Source organism: Chiloscyllium plagiosum, unplaced genomic scaffold (genome assembly GCF_037043375.1).
Source record: "Chiloscyllium plagiosum isolate Xiang-an unplaced genomic scaffold, Cpla_swu_hap1 HiC_scaffold_6, whole genome shotgun sequence".
Lineage (NCBI taxonomy): Eukaryota > Metazoa > Chordata > Chondrichthyes > Orectolobiformes > Hemiscylliidae > Chiloscyllium > Chiloscyllium plagiosum.
In genome coordinates this window covers 96,650,777-96,677,731 of record NW_028270144.1, presented here as the reverse complement: position 1 = coordinate 96,677,731, position 26,955 = coordinate 96,650,777, and the positions used below count along the sequence as shown (strand labels likewise).

The window sequence follows — 26,955 nt, the reverse complement described above, 5'->3', positions numbered from 1 at the left end:
TGGACTTGTTGGGCTGAAGGGTCTATTTCCATGCTGTAGGGAATCTAATCTTAGCAGCTACTGATTTTTCCAGGCTGTCCTTTACCATTTCTTTGTTTGCTCAATTATGTTCCTCTTTCTCTGGCCTCCATCTCTAACTATCATCAACCTCCCTCCTCTCCTGCACCCCATCTCCAGCATATATACCAAATTATTCCAGCTAAAATCAGGCTTAAAGGAGAGTCAATGGATTTGCAATGTTGACTCTGCTTTCTCTACACAGTTACCATGATTGATTGGCCAAATTTCTGCTCCTAAGTCTAATGTTGCCAGACCTGCTGCATTCTTCCAGTAATTTCTGTTTTCGTTTCTGATTTCCAGCATCCCATACTTCTTTGTTTTCTTTTGTTTAGACAGAAGAACAAGACTTGTTTTTGAATAGTTGTTTCAGTGCAAGAACATTTCTCAAAGAATTTCATATCAGAGACAGCAGATTTGGAAGAGTTGGGTGTGAGGTATATGTTGTGCAAGTTTTTAAAGATAGGGAAGGGTTTGGCAATTTGGTGAAGTTTTTGCATGGAGATCTAGAACATTGTTGGGATATTGTTGGCAGACATGGAGATGCAGCAGCAACAGCTGACTCTCAATCTTAATTTTCAGATCAGGCAGGTAGACTCTGATTAGACAGGGTGCTGTGTTGGAAATGTAGCAGAAATCGACACTCTTTAGGATTCATTTTTGTTTCCCAAATTAAAAAAAAATGCAGAGCATGTACAAAATCCTTTTCCTTTTGCCTAGTTATTGTTTGGTCCATGTAATAATATATGTAGATGAAGCAAGACCTTTTCTCCAGCAGTTTCTCTTTTAATTTTCAGTGAGGTCAAACTAGGAATTGAATGAAGAATTAAAATGTATAGAACAGAATTGGTGAATGGAAGCACAGACTGAACAGTGGATTTCCTTTAAACAAGCTTCCCAGTGTAGAGGAAAAACAGTGTGAATATTAAATACAGTACCTACTAAATGGAAGCATTGAGCAAATCCCTGTTTCATCTGGATTGTGCATTTAGGGTCCTGGATCATAGAAAGGGAGGAAATAAAAGCTTAGCTATGGATTATGTCCTTGCCATGAAATGTCATGGCTACCATATTAGGGTTCATCAGCAATAAGGCTTAACAGTTAATTCCCATTCCTTCCTGAATTACTGCAGTTCATGTAGTGATGATACACCACAGTGCTGTTAGTTGGCTGTTCCAAGATCTTAACCCAGTAGCAATGAAAGAAAGACAATATCTGTACAAATGATGTGCGACCTGGAAGTGGTAGAGGTGGTAGTGTTCCTATGTTTCTGTGTACTTGTCCTTTCAGATGATGTAGGCCATGATTGGGAGGTACTACAGAAGAAGTGTACTCTGTCAATTGTACACGTGTATTGTAGCCAGCATTGCACAAAATAAGCAGATTGCTTTGACCTGGATACTGCCTTGTACTGTGGATGCTATACATATCCAGGCGAATGATGAATATTTCATCACACTGAATATACCACTTCAGCAATTTATGAGTTTATATTTCATAAATGTTTTGCAAATATTTTCATTCTAATAATTTAATAATACTGTAGTATTATCAAGATTGTCCATAAGACCAAAAATATTTTCAATACTGTAAAATTATAAATCCCAGCAATGTATGGTACAGCCATCAATTTGGTACAACAATATTAAACAGCAATAAAATATTTAAAATCCGTTCGATACTTAACATAAAGTCTTTACTTAGGGAAGATAGCTTTAATTATTTAAATTATATACACATAAAAACATCATGTGTATCTAAAGTAAACAGAATTCATCTACTTAACTCCAAACAGTAGATTTTTAATTTCATCTGGAGAAATGTTAGTGGACAAGTAAACACAGGATGAATATGTAGAATTGATGACATTCTGAAGAAAATATAGCCTGCTAGAAAAAAATTCAGTTTAACACTTGCTCAAACCTGGTCAGGAATTTTCTGATACCTGGATGAACATAAAATCATTCTGCTTTTTTTTTCAGTTTGATGATTTGCTTTCATTTTACATTTACTGTCCGTGTCTGCATGAGTTGACACCAATAAGCAGTGAGCTAATGTATGATGACATCCATGCTGAAGCATTAATAATTATCAGTGCAGGTTTATATAATGACTGGGTCTGCAAGAAAAGCCTGTTTGCATTTTGCAGTATACATTCATGAAGAAAGGCAGATAATCAAATTATTGGTGTAACGTTACCATAATTTCCTACCACTCATTTGAACGGTGTACTAGAATTACAGTTAACAGTTTGGTGCCACAGCTTTGCATCCAGAGTGAAAATGAACAATTAAATTCTGCATCCACAAAGGTGCATTGTATAAAGCTTTACTGTGGTGTAAAACATCCTCTGGCCATTGAAGATACTAAACAGAAACCTAACATATGTATTGACCCAGCTGAGTCCTAAAAACAAAAATTGAAACTGCGCAGCTGAACTATCCACTGTCAAAAGAAGTAGGTTACCATTTCAGAGTGATCTTCCAGTTTTCAATTCAAATGAAGGGTATATACTTGAAATTATCAAAATATCTTCCTCGTTGCAGGTGGTCACAGCCCATCTGTGCAGGTTATTTAAATTCACACTAATAGCACAGCTCTTCACTCAATGACAGTGGAGCTCCATTATACTTTGTAATAAGAAATTGGGGAAGGATTATTTCTCTTAATGATGCTTTATTAAAAAATAAGTTTGATTTACATAACAGAGTAGCCTATTACACTGGAAAACCATTACATCACGTAGAATTTATTCAGTAAAGCTGATGGATCTATTCTGGATCTCACTGATGCAACCTATACAAACAGGCCCAACACATTTTGATCTTCTGTTCTGCAATAATTCGTAAAATTTAAGTTTCCATTAATATCTACAGTTATTCACCAAGAAAATACAACTCCAGACCTTTTATGTATTAAAATCGAGAGAAATGTTCGATCACAGATCTGGACAGAAATATAAAATAAAAACCAGGGTATTTGACATGGAAAACAAGGGCAAACTTAATGTGGCCTCTATCTCCATCTAGTGGATGGTTTTAAGATCAAGATCTTCAATTTTGACACCGCAATTCACAAAACCAACAACACCTTCCGTTAATTTAGTACCTCCAAAGTAACAAAGCAAGCCAAGGTACTTCACAGGAATATTATAAAATATGATAAAATTTGATTGAATCAAGTAATATTAAAATGAGTGTATTGAAAACATAGTCAAAATTGTGTCAACAACCTTAAACATTCTCTTTGGAAATTACCAAAATTCTCCGATAAGTGCTTATGAATGAACAAAGTTGGAGATCAATATATCAATATAGGATGTCCTTCCTTTTAGATACGTTTTCTTGGTAAAGCAGGCAAATAAGCAAGAATGATAATAAATATACTTAAAAATGAGTAGTAGAATTATGAGTAAGTAGAATATTGAATATATATTGACAACGAAAGGACTATCCTCTGTACTTGCAAGAGGGATATTCATTTCAATTTTTTAATTAGTAATGTGGATTTTAGTGTAATTTGTCAATATTTTCAGCTCTGTACTGACTGCAGTAAATGTGGTTTGACATTGTTTCACAAAAACAAGTGTACCCTTCTGGTGCATAGGATACATTACATCATGTTGTTTTTCCTCACTGTCTCCAGAGTGTAAGATTCAATGGTGTCATGCCAAATCTTTCTAAGAGAATAACATTAAGCAGTTTCATTTCACACAGCTGTTATCACACTTGCTTCACACTGCAATATAAAAAACAATGTAGCAAATGAATCACTGAACTAAAGCTGTAAGCACTTCAACACTGAATATTTCAATAAGCTGATCATGACGACTTAAGAAAATCTCAGAACTTGAATTGCAATGAGCACACAACGATGGCCCAAACCCGAGCACAGGTTGAACTGGAGACATATCATAATTTTGTCCACTTCATCCTTCAAACTCCTTGACTTCAAGGACAACACTAGCTTATTCAACACAATATTGTAGCTGAGGTCCTCCATCCCTGGAACAATTCTGATACATTTTCTCTGCACACACCCCTTTGCATCCTTTCGAGAATGTGGTGACCAGAACAGAATGATTCCACTTGTGAACTAATCAAGGCTATTTAAAAGGTTCAGCCTCACCTTCTTGCTTTTGCACTCAATACCTTTATTTATGAAGCTTAGAATCCCATATGCTTTGCGAATTACCTTTTCACTATATCCTGCTAGCTTCACAGATCTACTCACAAGAATGTCTTGGCTCCTAAACAAAACCAAGAACTGTAGATGCTGGAAATAAAAATAAAAACAGAAATTACTGGCAAAACTCAGCGGTTCTGACAGCATCTGTGTGCAGAAAGTTGAGTTAAATGCTTTGAGTCTGGTTACTCTTCATCGAAACATCTTGGTCCCACTGTTACTGCACACTCTTTAGAAATGTGCCACTAAATCTACACTGTGCTCTCGCTATCAAGTCTGCCAAAACGCATTTTTCTGTATTAAATTCAATCTGCTACTTGTCTGTCCGTTTTGCTAACGATGTTCTGTTGATGGGTATCATCCTCATTGTTTACCACATATTGAAGTTTGTATCACTGAAAAACATTGAAATTTCATCCATATTCCATTACCAAGTTTTCTTTTCAGACAGTGGTGAAAGCGTTGAACTTTGGGCAATACCATTGTCTTCCATTTTTCAATGATTTTTTTTATCCAAGGTCAGGATGACATTTCAAATGGAATTCCATGAAGTGGCAGTAGTCACAGGTTGGAAATTCAAGAGATGAACCTACCACAGTCGGTCATGGAACCTCCAACCTCACTTTGCATCCCTCAGACAACTGAATGCAGGGCATCTGCCCCTTTAAGGCAACTTTAAGATTCTACACCCAAGAGCTGCTGGCAAATTGGAGAGTCAGCAGCACTCCTCAGAAATAATGGCCTGTTCTGATACTGTATCAAGTCCAGACCAGTGAAGGTGAAGGAGGCTTAGGAATTAACATAGGTTTATGGATCTCAGTGGGATCAAGCAGGCATGCCTCAGTGAGGGAAGGGTGCGGGTGGGTCATGACAGTAGGGGAGGTTTTGCTTTAAGTAGAGACTTTTCCATCAGACTCACAGGCCCTTAACATGTGCTAAGAGTGGAAGGGCAATCCATCCGCATTAACATCACTAGTAAGATGTTAGCAGCTGTGGGAAAGTGATGAACACACCTCATCCCATCATATGACGAGTGTACAAAACTCCTCCTTCCCCAACCCCTGAATCCCATCTCCTGGTGCACCACCTACAGACTCAATAGAATACCAATCTCCTATTTCAAGTGCCTCAGTTATGGTAACCAATGTTTTATAGAGTGATATATCAAAGACTTGCTTACATTCTATGTAGGCAGCACTTATTATTTTCTTCAACAATCTTCTCTGTTATTTCTCAAACATAATCTGTTTTATAAAACTTCATGCTGGATCTCTCTAATCAACTCAACCCTCTCTAAGTGGCTGTTGATTATTTTCCCTGATTATTGTTCCAGAAAACTTACTCAACACTGATCGGGCTATGTTGCTATGCATGTCCTTTGGTCCTTTCTTGATTAAAGGGGTCAGATTTGCCACTGTCCACTCCTCTTGCACATAATCATAGCCATCTACTTCCTCTGTAATCTTGAATCAGAGGTAAAGGGTGTCAAAACTCTCCTGAGTGAAAATACTGCCCTAATCAAATGATCACTAACTTTATATTGCACAAACTCATGAAAGGGACTACAGCCACCATGTTTGGTACTGAAAATGCCCAGTCTACCTCAAATTACCATGGAAAAGGGAAGGTGTCTCAAAAATCTGAGAACTAGGTGAGGCTAGCCAACTCACACTGCTATCTAGCAGTAATACCACAGTTGGAGTTATAAACAGGCTCCCAAATAGTAGTCAGGAGCTAGATGACAAGATACACCAGGAGGTAGAAAAAATGTTTAGGAAAGACAAAGTTACAGTGATCATGGGGGATTTCGATGTGCAGGTGGACTGGGAAAATCAGGTTGGTAGCGAATTGCAAGAAAAAAAGATGGCTTTTTGGAGCAGCTTGCGATGGAGTCCACTAGGTAACAGGCAATACTAGATTTAGTGTTGTGCAATGAGGCAGACTTTATAAGGAAGCTTAAGGTGGAGGAAGCTGAAAATGTGTTGCTGGAAAAGCGCAGCAGGTCAGGCAGCATCCAAGGAGCAGGAGAATCGATATTTCGGGCATGAGCCCTTCTTCAGGAATTCCTGAAGAAGGGCTCATGCCCGAAACGTCAATTCTACTGCTCCTTGGATGCTGCCTGACCTGCTGCGCTTTTCCAGCAACACATTTTCAGCTCTGATCTCCAGCATCTGCAGTCCTCACTTTCTCCTTAAGGTGGAGGAACCCTTAAAAGGCAGTGATCATAATATGATTGAATTTACTCTGTAATTTGAGAGAGAGAATATAGAATCAGAAATAATGGTGCTACAGCTAAATAAAGGCACCAACAGAGGCATGAGGGAGGAGCTGGGTAGAATTGACTGGGAGAGGAGCCCAGCAGGAAAGACAGTGGAACAGCAATGGTAGGAGTTTCTGGGAGTAATTCAGGAGACACAGCAGAGATTCAGTCTGAGGAAAAGGAAGCATGGTACAGGGAGGATGAGGTAACCATGGCTGACTAGGGAAGTAAGGGACTGCATAAAAGCAAAAGAGAAAGCATGGAATGCGGTGAAGGGCAGTGGGAAACCAGAGGATTGGGAAGCTTACAAAGACCAACAGAGGGCAACAAAAAAATAAATAGGGAGAAGATTAAATATGAGGGTAAGTTATCCAGTAAAATAAAGGAAGTCTGTAAGCATTTCTTTAGATATATAATGGGCAAAAGAGAGGCAAAAGTGGACATTGGGCCACTGGAAAATGACGCTGGAGAGAAAGTAGTGGGGGACAAGGAAATGGCCGAGGAACTGAATAATTACTTTGCATCTGTCTTCACAGTGGGAGACACGAATATTATCCCAAAAATTCACGAGCGAGGGGATAGAGCTGAGTATGGTGGCAACACCAATGAGAAGGTGCTAGAAAAACTGAATGGCCTGAAGGTGGTTAAATCACCTGGACCAGACGGACTACACCCCAGAGTTCTAAGAGAGATAGTAGAGGCATCAGTGGTGATTTTCCAGGAATTGCTAGAATCAGGGAGGGTCCTAAAGGACTGAAAAATTGTTAACATGACACCCCTGTTTAAAAAGGGAATAAAGCAAAAGACGGACAATTACAGGCAGATTAGCCTAAATTTGGTCGTGGGTAAGATCCTGGAATCCATTGTGAAGAATGAGAATTGTGAATACTTGGAAATGTATGGTAAAATAGGGCAGACTCAGCATGGCTTTATCAAGGGAAGGTCATGCCTGACAAATCTGCTAGAATGTTTTGAGGAAGTAACGAGCAGGTTAGACTAAGGAGATCCAATGAATGTTATCTACCTGGACTTCAAGAACGGCTTTGACAAGGTGCTGCACAAGAGGCTGCTGAGTAAGATAAGAGCCCATGGTGTCAAAGGCAAGGTGCTAGTATGGATAAAGCTTGGCTGTCTGGCAGAAAGCAGAGAGTGGGGATAAAATGGTCTTTCTCAGGATGGCAACCGGTGACAAGTGGTGTTCCGCAAGACTTGGTGTTGAGACCACAACTTTTCACTTCATATTTTAACGATCTAGATGAAGGAACTGAGTGCATTCTGGCTAGGTTTGCACACAATACAGGGATAAGTCAAGAGACAGGTCGCATTGAGGAGGTAGGGAAGTTGCAGAAGGATTTGGACAGGTTAGGAGAGTGGGCAAGGAAGTGGCAGTTGGAGTATAACATGGGAAAGTGTGATGTCATGCACTTGGTAGGAAGAATAGAGGTATGGATTATTTTCTATAGGGGCAAAATTCAGAAGTCTGAAGTGCAAAGAGATTTGAGAGTTCTAGTCTAGGATTCTCTCAAGGTAAACTTGCTGGTTCAGTCAGTAGTTAGGAAGGCAAATGCAATGATGGTATTTATTTTGAATATAAAAGTGGGGATGTACCTCTGAGGTTCTGTAAGGCTCTGGTCAGATCACATTTGGAGTATTGTGCGCAGTTTTGGGCCCCATATCTCAGGAAGGATGTACTGGTCCTGGAGCATGTTCAGAGGCGGTTCATGAGAATGGTCCCAAGAATGAAAAGCTTAACATATGAAGACTCTGGGTTTATACTTGATGTAGTTTAGAAGGATGAGGGGTGAGCTAATTAAAACATACAGAATACTGAATGGTCTGGACATAGTAGATGTTGGGAAGATGTTTTCATTGGCAGGAGAGACTAGGACCCAAGGGCACAGCCTTAGAGTAATGGGAAGACCTTTTTGAATGAAGATAAGGAGAAACTTCTTCAGCCAGAGAGTGGTGAATCTATGGAATTTATTGCCACAGAAGGCTGTGGAGGTCAGGTCACTGGGTATATTTAAGACTGAGATAGATAAGTTCTTGAGTATCAAGGGCATCAAGGGTTATGGGGAGAAAGTGGAAGAATGAGTTTGAGAAACTTATCAGTCATGATTGAATGGTGGAGCAGACTTGATGGGCTGAATGGCTTAATTTCTGCTTCAATGTATTATGATCTTATGATCTAAAACACACATGTGGTATTTTCTACTAACAGGATGGTACCATCTAGTCAGATAGTCATTCTACCTACCTCACAACAGAATAATGTGATATATGAGTTTCAGTGCCAACGAGATGTGAGGATGTAGACTGTATGTATCAATGTCTGGTGGATTGTTTCAAACAGCTCATCTCTCTGACTGACCACAACAGGCAGTGTACCAACTATGCTCAATGAGCCTCTACTTGCAAAACCCAAAACCTAAGACATTGTATTGCATATCATTCGGCTATTGGACAACATTTACAAAATAATCCAGATTGTGCTAAGAATTATACTGGAAGCCAATTTAAGTTTATCAGCTGGGCATGCAGTATGTTTTATTTGCATGTGCAAAAGGCTGTACATTTTCACACACGTGACCTTGTGTCTGTTGGTAAAATGGGTTTGTGCATGCAATGCGTCTTTTTCATTGAGAAATGGTTATGGAGACTGCTGAGCCTGGCTTACATACACTGTGAATAGGAAAGGGTGGAGAAACTGAGTTATATTGTATCTGTCTTTAGGAAGAAGACACAGAAAATACCCCAGAAATGTTAGTTCATAAAGGAACTTGTGAAACTGAGAAACTGAAAGAAATTAGAATTAGTAAAGTGGCAGTTGAAAAGTTAGCAGGATTGAAAGTTGATAAATTCCTTTGACTAAATGAATTTCATGCCAGAGTATTCAAGGAGGTTGTTATAGAGATAGAGGATGGGTTGGTGGTTAACATTCAAAACCCTATAGATTCTGAGAAGCTGCCTTTAGATTAGAATGAAGCAAACGTAAACCCATGACTTGAGAAGGGAGAATGGGAAAATACAGACCTGTTAGTTTCACACCAGTCATAGGGAAAAGGTTAGAAGCTATGTATGAAGAATGTGGACTTGACAGGCTAAATGAATTGTCTAGAAATGTCTAGAATACAATATGAATAATTGTGAAGTTATTCACTTTGGTTGAAATAAGAACAGAAAGGCAGAATATTTCTTAAAAGCGGAGACGTTTGGAAATGTGGATATCCAAAGGAATCTGAACAGCCCATGTATGTGAGTCACGAGAAGTTATCATGAAGGCACAGTAAGCAATTAGAAAGACAAACAGTATGTTGGTCTGAAACAAAAACAGAAATTGCTAGAGAAACTCAGCAGCATCAGTGGAGAGTTAATGATTTGAGTCCAGTGACCGTTCATCAGACTCTTCATTTATGGAACCTTGGTGAGATCACCTGGAGAATCATGTCCCTTATCTAAGGAGGAATATATTTTCTAAACGGAGGACAATAGAAGCTCAACAGATTAACTCCTGGGATGGTGGTACTATTTTACAAGGAGAGATTGACTGTATCCATAGATTTTTGAAGAATTAAGGATGACATCATTGAAACTTATAAAATTCTTACAAAGCACAGCAGGTGTATGCAAATGAGAGGCTTCTCTAGTTACTAAGTCTGGAACCAGAAGACGTAATTTCAGAATAAGGGGGTAGGCCAAATGAGACTAAAGTCAGGACTATCTGTTTTTACACAGAAGATGGTAACCTTTTTGAATTCTGTACCCTTGAAGCCTGTGGAAAATTAATCATTGAGCATGTCTAAGAGATAAATTTATAAATTTCTGGAGATTAATGACATCAAAGAATAGGATGTAGAAAAATGGCACTGAGGTAAATGATCAGTTATGATATAACTGAATGGCAGAGAAGTCTCAAAAGTTGAGTGATCTATTCCTGTTGCTTTGTTCCAATGTTCATGGGATTGCCCTATCCAATCAGAGTCTGTCTATCTGTTCTAAGGTTAATCAAGTAGTTAAGTTTGACAATGAACAGATTTGAATTAGAAAGACAAATAGTGTATTGGTCAGAAAAAAAAAACAGAACAACAGAAATCTAGATGTTGGGAAATCAAGGGTTTTGGGAAAGGCTGGAAAGTGGATGTAAGCAATGTCAGATCAACCCTGATCCTATTGAATGATGGAGCAGATTGGAAAAGCCTACTTCTTTTTCTGTTTTTTATGGTCTGTGGTCTCATACAGCTTCATCCCAATCAATATAATGTTCTGAAACGGGCAGTCAGGAATAAGCTATGATATTTCCCTTGCACCAAGGTCTAGATCAAAGGATCAAGAAGCAGTGTAGGTCATTTCAGATTGAGATGGAGATAAATTTCTTTACTCAGCAGGTGATGAACCTATAGACTGCTGTACCACATAAGGCTGTGAAGACCAAGTCACTAAATATGTTTAAGAAAGAAGTAGATTTCTTGAGGTTAAACATATCAAGGGTAACAGAGAGGGAGTGGGAATATTGCATTGACATAAAGGATTAACCATAGTTATGTTGAATGGCTGAACAAACTTGATGGGCTGATGCCTACTCCTGCTTCTATTTTCTACATTTCTGTGTAACCACAGTGTTAACTAATTCGCACCTTCTCCTCATGCTATCTAACTCAGTGTTTCTCACACCCGATTGATGAATGCCAGATAAGAAGGTACAACTTCATGTTTCATTTTAGCAATGTATAAATCTTTAGCACCAAGAAAATACAAGCCAAAATGTTATGGTATTTTGATCACTTTTGCCAAAGTGTTTCTCATACAGATACTTGATCTACTTGGCCCAGCTCATTTTCCAGCACTGGATTCAAAGAAGTTACCTTTCCAGTGGACTAATTAGTCAAGAATATTCTTCTGAACACATTTAAGAAATCCCCACCTACTCCTTATCCTTTTCTCTGACATTTTCTATTTGGGCGATTAAGGTCCCTAGTATGAAATTCTTGTGCATCTCCATGATTTCCCTCCAGATTTGTTCCTCCGTCTCTCTCTCTCTTCCATATGATTTGGAGTTTTAAAAACTGAATTCAAATTCCCAAGCTGTCATAATGATATTTGTTAGCTCAGATCTCAAGATTATTAGCCCAGTACCATAAACTCTACACCAGCATATCCACAGTAACACTACCATGCCAATGATAATTATTGATATTACTAAAAGTGTAACTGTGACAGATCTATTTCTAATGCATTTCATGGATGTATTGTTTGCTCCTCATAGCACTCAAGGTGTTAATCTCCAAATGTGCTGCCAAATCTGTTGGGTTTCTTCAGCAAAATTTATTTTTGTTATTCATTTTCCAATGCAACTTATCCTTCTATCCAGTAATCAAGGACATGAATTTTTGTGGGGTTGGAGAAGGATTGCTGGTGAAACCTGCAGGAATGATGAGATTGGCACCATATTTTGAATAAGGTTCGGGACAGATTGAGCAGATCAGACTGTGCCAGGTCAACTGTCCCTCTAACCACCAGGAAGCAGCATGTGCAAGAAGCAGTTAGCTATTCCGTGCTCCCATGGAAACCAGGATTTCTCCCAGCCCTTCACACTGGACCAGAGAGGGAAAATGCAAACTTATGATATGACCCTTAGATTGAAAGGAAGCAGCAGAGCAGAGGAGCCAAATTCCAGAGCCAAAAATAATTCATAAGAGAAGGCTAAGTATATAGCTACAGACTTGTTGCAATCTGCATGAGGCTGAAGCCAACATCAAGTGGAAAATGAAAACTGACAAGATACGAAATTCAGCGTGGATTTGAGTTCACGACCTGTAATAAAGGAATTTGATGAGATGGATGCAGAGAAACTATTTCTGCTATTGGAACAATCCAAATTTTAAAACTAGAGCAAGATGATTTAGGAATCAGGAAGCGCTTTCTCAAACAAAGGGGAATTGAAATGTAGAGCATGTTCCTGAAAGAATGTGAATGTTGGGGAAAATACAAATGTTCAAGCCTGAAATCAACAGTTTTTCTGTTAGTGAAAGATATCAGGGGATCTGCAGCAACGATGGATAAATTCTATTGAAGCTCAGATCAGCCTTAATTTAGTAAAATGGCAATCAGACATGAGGAACATGTTACAGAGAAATGAGTAATAAACTATACTCAGTTGCAGCTCTCAGTCCATTTGGACAGAGTCTTTTTTTAAAATATATTTTCTTTGAAATGTTAATACAATTATCTCCTGAGTAAACTGGGGCTCAGCAGGTACCAATTCCACTGCTAGGTTGACCCACTTAGAGACAGAGCAAATAAGATGCATTGATGCATAATTTTGTTTTAAATGAGCAATGAATTCTGTGTATGTTTTTGTTCCAAGTCTATGTCTCAGATGTTATTAGAATGCAAAGCTGCTCGCTGGTAGTGGATGATAAAAGGAATGCTCATGGTTATGACACTGAGGATGATGATTTCTGTCACTGAAAATGAAATATAAGTATTTTTGCAGAATATCATTTTTCATGTGATCCTAATTGTTCTGCTGCATCTGCTTAACTGATTTCTAGGTTAATGATGGATGGCCAGGTCATAAATAAGCAGAAGAGAAATTGGCGTAGCTCCTCTGTGTCCAAATAATCAGCAAATTCAGAAGTGACAATTGGTGTTACAGCACAAGAGGTGCTTATCTGATGGAAAACTTCTCAGCCACACCTGGAGAAAACCAACATGATGGTATCTTTAATCAAGCATAATTGGCTAACCAGAACTGTGGCTTAGTTATATCGTAAGCTTCAGTATTAAACAAATAGATTCAGCACTAAATTCATTTTAGCTGCTTCATACAAAAGGGACTATTTTATGTGGAAAGAGGGTCATGATGTTATTAGCTGAATGCAAATTATTATCTTCTTAATCTATTTCTTCCGTGCTCATTAAGGTGACAAATGACAGTGTTGAAAAGTGGATTATCTTTTCCTATTTTATATTCAATTAGACTGCAATGTATTCTTGGATAAGAATGCTGCATGGATCGCTGGGAAGATATACCTGAAATAGCACAGCTTTTACCCAGCTCCCAGTGTAGAATGATGCCCAATTTTCATGAGAAAAGAGAAAATAGAAAACATTTAGACCATGAACTACTTTATTACGAAAAGAACTGTAATTGTGAAAAATGCTCAAGACAATTCTGAGATGTGAATATTGCCTCAATTGATTTTCCTGGCATTGATCATACAGTGAACTAGCAATCTACAAACCAAATACATGGCTTTTTAATGGCAAGTAACAGCACCATGACTTCATTAAATACCCAGGCTACACGGCATTTCTTTTCCCCGTTATTACCCCAACTACTAATCACTTAAAGTGTCAGACAAAGGCATGCAAAGATATACAGAGGAGTATCCAACAGTAAAAGCTAAGGCTGACATCAGAAGTGCAAGTATATGATTTATCTTGCCTCTTCCAGAAGTCCCCAACATCATTAATGCCAGTCATCTGTACCTATGCCAATTCAATTCATTCCATATAATATCAAGAAACATCTGGAGGTACTGGATACTGAAAAAGCTATGAGCCCTTACAACATTTTGGCAATAGTATTGAAGAGCTGAAAATGTGTTGCTGGAAAAGCGCAGCAGGTCAGGCAGCATCCAAGGAACAGGAGAATCGACGTTTCGGGCATAAGCCCTTCTTCAGGAAGGCTTATGCCCGAAACGTCGATTCTCCTGTTCCTTGGATGCTGCCTGACCTGCTGCGCTTTTCCAGCAACACATTTTCAGCTCTGATCTCCAGCATCTGCAGCCCTCACTTTCTCCTCGAATAGTATTGAAGACTTGAGCTTCAGAACTTGGTGCACCCCCGGCCAAGCTGTTCCAGTACAGCTACAACACTAGCACCTACAGTATGGAGAATTGCCCAAGTATGCCCTCAACACAAAAAGCAGGACACATTGAACCCAGTCAATTACCACCCCCATCACAGTTTCCTCATGATCATCAGTAAAGTGATGAAAGGTCTCATCAACAGTATTATCAGGCAATACCTGCTCACTGATGCCCAGTTTGGGTTCTGCCAATGGCATTCAGCTCCTGGACTCGTTAGTTATGGTTCAAACATCGATACTAGAGCAGATTTCCAGAGGTGAGGTGAGAAGGAGCCCTGGCAAAACTGGAATCAATGGGAGTCACGGGGAAACCTAGTTAGAGTAATACCTGGCACAAAGGAAGATGGTTGTGGTTATGGAGCTCATCATCTTAGTCCCAGAACATGACTGTAGGAGTTTTTCAGCATTGTGTGCGAGGAACAACCATATTGAGCAAATTCATCAATATCCTCTCTCCATCATAAGGTCAGAAGTGAGATGTTCACCAAGGATTACATAATGATCAGCATATACCAAGACCTTTAAAGATTGTAAAGTAATCTATGTTCAAATGCAACAAGATCTGGACAATATCCAGCTTTAGGCTGACAAGTGGCAAATAACATTCATGCCACACAAGTGGCAAGCAATGACCATTTCCAGCAAGAGAGAATCTAACCATCACCGCTTGACATTCAGTTGCATTACCATAATTGAATCCCCCATTATTTAACACCCTAGGGATTACTATTGATCAGAAACTCTAGTCATATATATATGTACATAAAACAGTGAGTAATTCATCTCCTATATTCTTAGTGCATGCCTGCCATCAAGTTAATAATGTGTAAAAATAATCTCCACTTGCCTGGATGCTGCAGTTCCAACAACAAGAATTTTGACACCCTGGACAAAGCAGCTCACTTGACTAGCACCCCATGCACCATCTTCAAAATTCACTCACTTCACTATCGATACACAGTGTCAATATTCAACCATTCTCAAGATGCACCTGAGAAGTAGCTCACCATGGCTTGTTCCAGAGCACTATTGAAACCCACCTGCAGAAGCAGGTACATGAGACCACAACCACCTACAAGTTCCCTCCCAGCCACAGACCCTCCTGACATTCCTTCACCGTTGCTGGGCAAAACCCTGGGACTGCCTTCCTAATAGCACTAAGGATGCAACAATTCGAGAAGATAGCTCACCATCATTTTCAAGGGCAATTAGAGATGGACAATGCAACACCCAATCCAATGAACAAATAAAACAAAGTGCAGGTACTTTCATCTTCAATTACCTCCAATCTCACGTCCAGTGGGGCTTAAAAATCCTGCTGTAAGCCTTACTCTAAATAGGCCAAACCATACATGCAGAAGATGCTGCCAAAAGGTGACATCATGTGGTAATAAACTCAAAGCAAAAACAAAGTTCTGAAATTAAAATGATTTTAGTATCATAAGGTCCAATAGCAATTTTTTAAGAAAAATAATAAATAAAAAATGTATTTTTCTCCTTTGGTTAAATTATTTGGGATATTAATAGTTACTGAAGGGAACAGATACATAAAAGGTTTTTTTTTTGCTGTCAGAAACAAGCATCAACTTAAAATAAAAAGGGATGGAATGATGTAGCAAATTAATTCACTGGCCTTTGAAATGTGGTGCCACAATTCCACGTCAGTTCAGACTGCTAGAATGTAAAGTTTCTGTCTCCCCTGAATTGTAAGAGTCCCAGAAGAGGACTAATTTGCAGAGTTATGGGGAAATAGCTAAGGTGCAGGATCAAATTAGGCAACTCTTTTCAAAGCATCAGCGAAGGCACAATGCCACAGATGGTCTCCTTATGTGTTCGAAGTATCTGACTCTCAATGTGAAATAGGTTTGGACAGTCAGTTTCTAATCAAGGAAGGACCACACATAAACCTACCCCAATTCAGTGGTAAATTGTCAATCTGACTCAGAGGTACCAGAAGACTGATGGGTCAGAAGATATAATATTACACTGTACAGTGCTAATTTTTCTCAGCAACTGAAACTAAAGGCTATTTTGTTGTCTGAATTTGAAATATAGTACCATTCTCAATTCTAACAATGTTCATTTCAAGTGCAAAAATTCACTGAAAAAATGTGATTTTGCATCCATTTCAATAAATGTTAAATTTATATCATTTATTGTCATGTCTTTATAGGACTAATGGCTAATTGTTCATTTATTTTAAGTTTGCAATACAGCTGATTTTGGTTGATATTCACATGGACAATAATCTTTATAATTGATACTACAGTTAATATGCATTTATTATTTAAATTTTGTTTATTGGATTTTTGCAAAAAGGATGTTAACAATACCTATATTGTATTGTGTGCATTGCTTGAAGTACAGTCTATGAAGCTGGAGTCTTTAAATGTGTATTAACACTGCTGCCCTTCAAATGTGGGCTCATGCTGAAATATATTTTCGATGCAGCAGCTGTCCTCCACTCCCTTGCCAAAATGGCCAACCTTCATGTGTGAACCTGCACAATGAGTGCCTCAGCTGTGGGGAAGTCACAGCTGAGGATGATCTTATTCACAGGAAGTTATTGTATGGCAGCCAAAGAGAAGAACCCTCACTGATTATTGCTTTCCTTATCCCAAGGGTGCAGAGCCCAATTATAGCACTCCTACTTCTGCCCAGCTGTGATTAGCTAATTCAGCACAGTTCAAGGCTTTTACCTTCTGGTCTCAAGTCTCATTCTACACCTGGCAGTGCCAGACCAATTTAACACTTCTCTATGACACACGATCTTTTTTATAACACCAACTGAAATGTGTTTAATTGAAATAGTGATTGTATATGCAGTGTTCAATTAAATGAATGAAGCCCAAGGTATGTTCTGAGCTAGATGTCACTTTAATACTGTACCATCAGTATTATACCACTGCATTGGGCTTTGACCAAAAGCAGGACAAAGTATAACAGGCTTAATGTAATACCAAAGTTTAAAATATCCATTTTGGCAAAAACAAGTTCAGCATAATTGCTCCCTATCTATGTACAATATTAAAATACTTTTGGAGAGAAACCACATAGGGCATTTAGAGTAATCTATGTGAGCAATGTTATTGAATACTTGGATAGACACCACGTAGGGTATTTAAAATAATCCATTTGCAAATTCAAAACTTTCTATACGCACACTATATCTCTTCATATTATTTAGACTTAGAAGATGGATCATTTATGTTTAACTTCCTAAGTTAAAATGGGAAGAAAATATTTTATAAATCCATACCAATGACAGTATTATTGTACTACTATAAACCAAACTGTATTAATAACTGGTCTGCAAGTTTAATATGAATATTAATGGTGTTCAGTTCAAAAGTGCATTTAAGCAGTTATGTTCAGTATGAAAAAAGCAAATAAACCAAATTGTAGAATTATTCTCTAATGTGGTTTTGAAAACAAGTTAAATATGCAGAATTCCAAATTGGCCCTCAGGGATAAACAAAATGTTGCCAGTGGTGGGATTCTTACCAATATCATTGTGTTATAGTCATACATGGGTGTGGAAGATATGGTTTTGCACTTGTATTACTGCACATTTTAGCACTTTCACATACTGAGCCTCCCACATACTGGGAGAGAGAAGATAAACAAGCTGGCACTGCAGAGCATCCGTATGTCAGGAAGAATCAGGATGCTGCCAATTCTCTGTCATGGTACTTTAAACTTTAGACAAAATTCTACCTTTCAGCAGTGCCACAAATACATCAGCTGAAGCGGATGACATTTCAAATCCTAAGAATCCAAGAATGACCAAAAAATAATTCCCTTGGGTCACAATAGTGATGATACAGCTTTTGCTATCATTATTTAGTTCATTTGTGATCTTCAGAATCTCTAGCGTTTTAGGAAGAAGCAAAGTCAAAAATAGGGGTCAGCCACACTCAACTGTTTTGCTGTAAAGCAAAACAAATAGAACAAATGTGACCCTCTCTTTATTTCCATTATCTGAATTTAATTTCTAAAGGCAGATCCTCGCAAACACCATCCTTGAAAAAGCAGTTTATAAGAATTATAAATAATATTCTTCTCTACGTGTTCATTTTCAAAAATTAAGTAGTCAGTGTTGATCCAATGGAAGGAAATGAATTTGAAGGAAATTCTAGAACAGCTTGGGTTAATGGGTCTATTGCTGTATCACCAAACTTCTAGTGTCTCTATCTTGCACAATGTGGATTCCACTTCCTTTCATGCAATCAACTAATAATCTTGATCATGTTGTCTAACTTTTGCATGCAAAATAACCTTATTGTTTCCTACCCTTTCATTCCTTTGTTCTTCCCCATCTCATCACCTGCCCTCCTCTCTTCTCATATCTCATTTGTCCCTTTCCTCCTCTCCGCTGTTCCTTCTCTTCCACTGAGTTGCCAACTCCACTTCATTATCATTTTAAAATTTATCAATTAACCTGATCTCTTTTCTTCTTTCCCTAAACATATATTTATTGAATGTATTCTTTTTAAAATCTAATTCTCTTTACTTTTCATTGTGATGCCAAGTTTTACATTCCTTGAAACGGTCACTTCAAAAATGCAGCATTCCTACAGTAGCCAGCTGAAACCATCAAGCTAGATTTTGTACTCAGGTCCTGGAATGTGACTTGGAATCAGAATTATCTGACTCAGAAAACTTTGATTTGAATTATTATTGTCACACGTACCAAGATACAGTGAAAAGCATTGCTTTGCATGCCAACCAGACATGTCATACCTTACATAGGTACATCAAGGTAGTAGAACAGAATGCGGAATGTAGTGTTACAACTTCAGAGAAGGTGCAGAAAAAGATTATCTCTAATATGTGAGAAGTCCATTCATAGATCTTTTAGCAATGGGGAAGAAGCTGTTCTTAAATCCCTTGGTACGCGTTTTCAAACTTCTTATCTTCTGACTGCTGGAAGAGGCTGGAAGAGAGTATAACTGGGATGGGAGGGATCTTTGATTATGTTGGCTGCATTCCTGAGGCAGTGGGAAATGTAAACCAAGTCAAAGAAAGGAAGCTGGTCTTTGTGATGGACTGGGCTGCGTTCACAACTCTCTGTATTTTCTTGCAGCCTTGGGCAGAACAGTTGCCATACCAAGCTGATGCGTGGGACAAAACTTGGGAGGAGTGTATCAACAAGTGGGGCAGAAACTAGGCAGATAGGAACCACTGTTCCCTCTCTAATGTGGGTAAAACCTGGTCATCAGACGTGAGGTACTCTTGGTGTTGCGGCATGTGGCCTATCCCTGAACCTGCGACTTGGCAGGCACCTGAGCAATCTTCCATTTTAAAATAGATCATGTCCATGGAGACACACATATAAAACTTGAGATGGTTGGGGTGGGACATTTCAAAGGCTGCTTTCATCCTAATGGCTACCTTTGTGTGTGGTTGCATCAATCTGTGCATTGGCCCTCAATACGTAAACACCAAGTGGCACAATGTACTGAAGTTTTACCTGTCCTCGGTGACAAGAAGATTGGGCCTGGCGTTGCTGTGATGGAACACTATCACCTGTCCCACATTACAAAGGAAAAAATTTACAAAGGAAAGCACCTTTGACCACAAGTCCATCAAATAGTCAGCATGTAATGTCTTTGAGACCCTGCAGGAAAAGGATAGGGTTGATTGTGTCGGTTGGTTCCCTGAGCAGACTGTCAAAGTCTGCCTGTCGAAAAATGTTGGCACTTTCCAACAAACACCAAGATGTAACTTGTCTGGTGGTGAGAAGGTCACTACCTGTCAGATCCTTCATGTACGCCTGAACTCTCTCTGTCACCATACACTGCCATCAAAACAGCAGCTGGGATGGGGGTGGGGGTTGGGGGTGGTAGGGAGACTGTCACACATCTCCTTCTGGAATGTGCTTTCGCAAAGTATGTCTGGGGAGAGATGCAGTGGCTTTTATCAAGGTTCTTGCCGAGCTGCTACATGATCCAGGATTCTGTGCTCCACTGGCAGTTCCATGAGATGCACACCAAGACAAAAATATCGACTGCACCTGGAGGACCATTAACTCAATGAAAGATGCACTTTGATCTGCTAAAAGCCTCTTGGCCTTAAAATGTAAAGAGTTGACCTCAACCAAATGTTGCAAACTGGCAAATTCCAAGGTCCAGCACTACAGCATGGTGAAGCTGCCCCCAAGGTGCAGTGGAGAAAGAACACCATTTAAAGTCGAATGAAGGTGGATTCAGTTGTCAGACCCTCTCATTGCCTTGCCTCTGAACTACTGTAGGTAGTGTCCTGCATGGGAAGAAAATGCCTTTGTTTGCAACTGCAGGAAGGCCTGAGGAATGTCAAATTCCAATGTGCTTGTTTTTCTTCCTGCGCAAAGATCATACAGACCTGTTTTAATATCTTTTGTAGCTATATAAAGTTTTTTTCTGGTTTTGCAATTTAAAAAATCTGACTCAGACAACACAGCATACCAGTAGAAAGTGAGCACTGCAGATGTTGGAGATCAGAGTCGAGAGTATGGTGCTAGAAAAGCACAACAAGTCAGGCAGCATCCGAGGAGCAGGGGAGTCGGCATTTCGGGGAAGGGCTTATGCCCAAAGCATCGATTCTCCTGCTCCTTGGATGCTGCCTGACCTGCTGTACTTTTCTAGCACCACACTCTCGACACAGCAAACCAGTTTTGCCAAGCTAACACAAATTCAGCTGATTAATCAATAAAACTGTCCTTAGCTCAACTGTAACATGACATGTAAATAGTTCTAAATAGGACAATTCAGAAGCAGAATTTAGATTCAGAATGCTTTAGAGTTCACCACTATTTATCAAAACCTTCATCCTGTATTTCTGCATCCACAGGAAATGCTGATCTCGGTTAGCCTGCATCTGTTCAGAGCCACTGCACAGTTTTCTTTATTCATCAATTTGTCTGATGTTGTTACATTTCTCAATGTAAAACCCAATGTCAAGCTGTTTAGTGATATCAGTCAACTCACTTATTTAAGACAGAGATGTCTAGCATTAAGTCACCAATTCTGGATGCATAGCATTGTTAACAAAAGTTGACATGTGAAACCACAATGTCATTGTCTTTTAACTTGTAAATTGAGGATGGATACATCAATGGTAATGAAAAATTTGCTTCATTCTCATTACATTCCTAAATACATCTCTGAGCAAGATAGTTTTCCCTTCAATCATAAAGTTTGGGGGTACAGATTTCCCGAGATTTGTTTTCAGTGTCGTTCAGTCAACAACAAAAATGTAACTGACATTCTTATAGCACCCTCATAATTATAGAATATCCCAAGGCACTGCACTCAAGCAATATCTAACAAAATGAGACACCAAGTTGCATACAGAGATATTGGGTCAAAAACTTGCTGAAAGAGATAGGTTTAAAGAAAGTCTTCAGGGAGAAAAACGAGGCAGAGAAGTTTAGGGTAGGAGTTGCAGGCACTAGGGTATGGGGAGCTGAAAATCTTATAGTTAATAACACTTATGCCATTAATGTCTGGCAACTCAAAATTAATATTAGTATGTCATATTTTCAAGTGAATCAAACCAGTTAATGTTTTGAGTCTGATATGACTTGTTCATAATCTCATGGAAATGTTACTATATTACTGTCTCCACAGATGACGCCAGACCTGCATATTTTATTTCAGATTTCCAGCATCCACAACATTTTGATTTTATTTGAATCAGACTAGCTCTGGTTTGCATTATCCTCATACTAATACAAGTCAAGGTGAGTTCAGTTATATACAGTGTCAAGAGAATAAGGCAAGGCTGACAGTCTTTAATGCCAGGAGTGTAATAGGTAAGACTGATGATTTAATGGCGCATATTGACACATGCAAGTTTCATACTGTTGCCATCACAGAAACGTGGTTGAGGCAAGGCTGGACTGGCAACTCAACATTCTGAGGTATAGAATCTTTAGGCGATAATGAGGAGGGTGTGAAAAGGAGGCAATTACTTCAGTAAGAAGAAATGATACCGAGGAAGGGTCCTCATACAAGGCTTTGTGGGTAGAACTTAGGAATATTTACTGAGGGTGTATTATAGACCCCAAAGAGTCAAGTGGGAAATAGAGGAGCAAATATGTAGACAGTTTACAGGGGTGTGTAAGAGTAATAATCTAGGGTGACATACGAGGGGATTTCAACACTCCCAACATGATTGGATTGTTTTCTTGGATTGAATTTTTTTATTTAGAGAAGAGAAGACTGGGGTGGGGCGCATGATCGAAATGTATAAGATTATGACGGGTAAGGAAGGGGTGAATAAGAGCAACTGATTCCTTTGATTGAGGGATCAATCAGAAGAGGGCATAGTTTTGGGTTAAGGGGCAAGTGATTTAGAGACTATTTGGGGAAAAAACATTTTCACTCATCAGGTGGTGGGAATCTGGAATGCATTACCTGGATACCTTACAACCTTCAAAAAGTATTTGGATGACTACTTCAAATATCATAACATTCAAGTGGGACAAGGGCAGGAAATTGGGATTAGTGCACTTTTAGTGGTATTTGTGTCAGTGTAGACTCAATGGGCTTTTCTGCTGTATAGTCTTTTCTATGTTGGAGCAATGATCACACTGGAAGTGATGTCCTTTGGGTTCTGCAGAAATTAGGTTGGATACTAATACATAAGCAGGGATTTGAAGGTCATTTCTTCCACACATCAGCTATTTCAAACCGTACCCCAACCCCCAAATACTTCACTGCCTGTCAGGACTGAGTTCAGACTTAAAATAAGGTAACTGTTCCCACAAATAATTGCAGTTATGAATAGCAGTTCAACACTAATTATTTTGTATGCATTATCTCTGTGAAATTCCCAACTTAGCTTTTTTTGTTCGTCTATTTTAATAAGTTAAGCTTGGTCCTAAATAAGTAAACAACATATTTTAAACTTTCTTCCCTTTTGTGAGAAAAACTATGGTTTGTTGTCTATATTGTGTGTTTTTTATCTGTTTTGCTTGTGTTACAGAACACATGGGGTTAAAATTGACTTTTGGAAGCTGATTGTTTTCAAGCTCCAGGGAATTATATATTGCAGCATAAATATATATCTGCCATTTGTTTCTATGAAACAAAGGAGAATTTAATATGTTTATATTAATATACCATATGGTATAAATTTATGGTGTTGTTAATGATGACTGTCGAACGCAAACATATTAGTGACATGCTATCATAGTGAATCTAATAACTGGCTGGACAACATTTAAATTTATGTCAGTCATAAATCTTTCGTTGTGGCTGTATAGCTTATATCTTGTGAATCATTTTAAAGCAGATTTGAGTGACAATCATGTTGAATTGAGGCCTTGCCATTTTTGAGATGGGCCTGAGCCCATGCCTGTTTGCACTCTCCATTTATAATTTTCTTTCTACAGGTTTCCACCTTGAAAAGCAACCTGATTGACTGAAGTGAAAGGAGAGGTTACAGTGCTGGAGGAGGCATCTTACAGTTAGAGAAAAGGAGATCAGGTCATGGTAAAAAAAAACAGATCAGACCACTGCTTGGGCTCAGACTGAGGTCAGTTGGGAGTGATCATGGGGGTCAAATCATGTTAAAAGGAGAGCATATGAGAGGCAGAACATGGTCAGGAAATTGTTCATGGGAGGCTGAACCTGAGGATTCATATCATGTTTGGAAGGAGTGTTTGCGTACAGGTCGTTCTGCTATAATGTGTGTTTCTTTAATGCAAATTCGCTGTAACGTGATTAACGAATTGGGAGCACTGTTTCTAAAGCGCAAACTTTTAAAACGTGTTGGCTGTAATATAATTACATCGCCAATACTTTAATCACTACTTCTAAAGTGCAGTTTTTCTATAATGCAGGGTTGCACAAGAACATAACCACCGCTTTACAGAAGAACTACCTGTATGTCATGATTGTGGATGGACGTGAAATGTTTGAAGGAGGGGTGCAAGATCATGTTTTCATGTAAAGTTTAGTGGGGATAAGTTCGCAGTTGGGAGATAGTTGGGAAAATGTTAGGATCCTAGTTGGGGGGAAGTGTTTGTGAAGGAGATTGAGTTTGCTGAGAAGAAGATCATGATTAGTCAGAAGATCGGGCAAGTGGTGCAAATTGTGGAACGGAGATTGGGGAGTCAGTGGAACTAAAGGTAGTCAAGATGTGGACCAGACGCTGCTCTTCTTTGTCCACAGGCATGGCGTAAATGCATTTTTATGACCTTTCACTTGCTTCCTTTTACATTCCAGATTTCCCAAGATACAATCTAAAATCAGGCAAAATGATAGCTATGTTTAAACAGAGATAATGATCAGCCTGTTTCCTGACATTAAATTAGTTACACATCTTTACATTACCCTACAATGCCACACTTCCAGAAATAGGTAAGATTGAGGTAGGTTTGGCTCAGGTTTACAATTTTAAACATTTTACCTTCTCACATGATCCTGTTAGAAGCCTTGCTGATTTTTACAAATCATTTTTTATCTTTATTCTTTTATCAATTTTGATTTGGAGCTCTGAACTAGGAAATGTGGGCTGAAGGTAACCTTTGGACTTTGGGAAACTGCCTATGGTAGAGGGAAAAGCAAATCCAAATAAGCTTATGTTTGTTTATGAAGTGAAGATTAGGGGTTAATTGCAGGCTGGTTGTTAACAAAGACACAACAATCCTGGAAAAAGCATTGTGTTCAAACAGATATGATGTGGAGGTGCCAGTGTTGGACTAGGTTGGACAAAGTTAAAAATCACACAACACCTGGTTATAGTCCAACAGGTTTATTTGAAAGTACAAGCTTTCGGAGCATTGATCCTTTGTCAGGTAGCTAATGGGGCAGGATCATAGGACACAGAATTTATAGTAAAAGATCAAATTGTCATACAACTGAACTCGAAACCTGCATCCCCATTCTAAATGATTAAAGACTTAACAACAACTTGGTTTGGTCAATACTTCACATTAGATTATGACACTTTGATCTTTTACTATAAATTCTGTGTTCTATGATCCTACCCCACCAGCTATCTGCTGAAGGAGCAGGGCTCTGAAAGCTTGCACTTCCGAATAAACCCGTTGGACTATAACCTGTTTTTTTTAGATTAGATTCCCTACAGTGTGGAAACAGGCCCTTTGGCCCAACAAGTCTACACCGACCCTCCGAACAGTAACCCACCCAGACCCATTTCCCTCTGACTAATGAACCTAACACTATGGGCAATTTAGCATGGCCAACTCACCTGCCCTGCATATCTGTGGGAGGAAACTGGAGCACCAGGAGGAAACCCATGCAGACATGGGGAGAACATGCAAACTCCACGCAGACAGTTGTCTGAGGCTGGAATCGAACTGGGACCCTAGTGCTGTGAGGCAGCAGTGCCAACCACTGAGCCACCGTGCCGTGGTGTTGTGTATTTTTTAACTTCAAAGCAGAATTTGGCTATTGATGAGGTCAGCACCAAGGAATTTGTTCCAACAAGCCTGTAAGAGACCCTATGTTCAAGTAGATGGTAGATGCTGAATGGTAATTGAGGCCTAGGGAGAAGATGATTAGTCTATCAGAATGGAACTAAAGTGGAGTGGTTTTTGTTTAAAACTGTTTGCTGGGGAAAAGAGTTGGGCTGCTGATGATACAAAAGTCAGGTTAGGAACCTTTGGAGTAACTACTGAGGGTCTTTGAAGGGTTTAATTTATCTAAGTTGCAAGTACAGAGGTAGAAAGATTGATTTGGTTCAGATGTCTAACTCCGTGTTGTAACATTCCAAATCCACCATTCTTTTTTGAGGGGGTGGAGGGGACTTAAAATTATTTCTTCTTCCTGTACTAATAAAATCATGGACCCTTTTTTTAATAGCTTTATTCTGACACCTTCAAAGATTTCTGTCATGAGCAAAAATGTTGTAACTGACATTAAGAACTGTTGAGAATCAGAGAGTGGATGATTTAAAATCTCAAATTTGTTTCATAAGTTGAAAGGCATTTCAACATTACGATTTCAAGTTTCAAGATATATGGCTGCTCAACGTTTCCAAATTTTTTTCATATTTGAGCTTAAGCTAGATTGTAAAGCAGTGATTTGCATCATTGCTGGGTCATTTAAAGCTTAAGTTTAAGTGACTGCGGTGGGAATATTCTTTAAATGCAGGAGAATTGCAGACCATCATTGATTTTATTGGAGACAAAGCAATGATAACTACCTTCTAACTACTCCCATAGCTGTGCAAAAGAGTCAACAACAGATCATGTGGCTGAAATAATTATGCTTTTAGTTTACTACTAATATCTTCTTGCTTTTGCACCATTCAAAGGTCCTTTTAAATCGTTTTAACAGTGCATATCCTTCAGGAAATCTGCACCATCATTGCACCAGATGCTCACTCACTTTATTTGTACAATTTAATGTTACTAGTCCAATAGCAACATTAAGCAACATAGGTGGCATGGTGGCTCAGTGGTTAGACTACTGAGCCACAGTACAAGGCACCTGGGTTTCATTCCAGCATCGGATGACTCCATGTGGATTTGCACATTCTCCTGTGTCTGCGTAGGTTTCTGTTGGGTGCTCCAGTTTTTTCACACAGTCCAAAGATGTGCAGGCTAAGTGGATTAGCCATGGC

The 26,955-nt window shown here is 39.0% G+C and overlaps 1 protein-coding gene across 4 annotated transcripts in view; it reads left to right on the top strand.

Annotated features, from left to right (window-relative positions):
* The window catches only part of LOC122551067 (E3 ubiquitin-protein ligase TRIM62-like), a 256,003-nt gene that overhangs the window by 175,208 nt on the left and 53,840 nt on the right, over positions 1-26,955 (top strand). Inside the window, exons 7-8 of one of the 4 annotated variants that reach the window (XM_087988247.1) lie at positions 21,987-22,099; positions 23,756-23,888. The exons of 1 other annotated variant lie outside the window; for it this stretch is intronic. In XM_087988247.1, coding sequence (XP_087844373.1) covers positions 21,987-22,051 — 65 coding nt within the window. In that variant the 3' untranslated portion in view covers positions 22,052-22,099; positions 23,756-23,888. Of the gene's footprint in view, positions 1-21,986; positions 22,102-23,755; positions 23,889-26,955 lie in introns of those variants that run through there. 2 more of the 4 variants (XR_015757456.1, XM_087988245.1) reach the window with 2 other exon arrangements.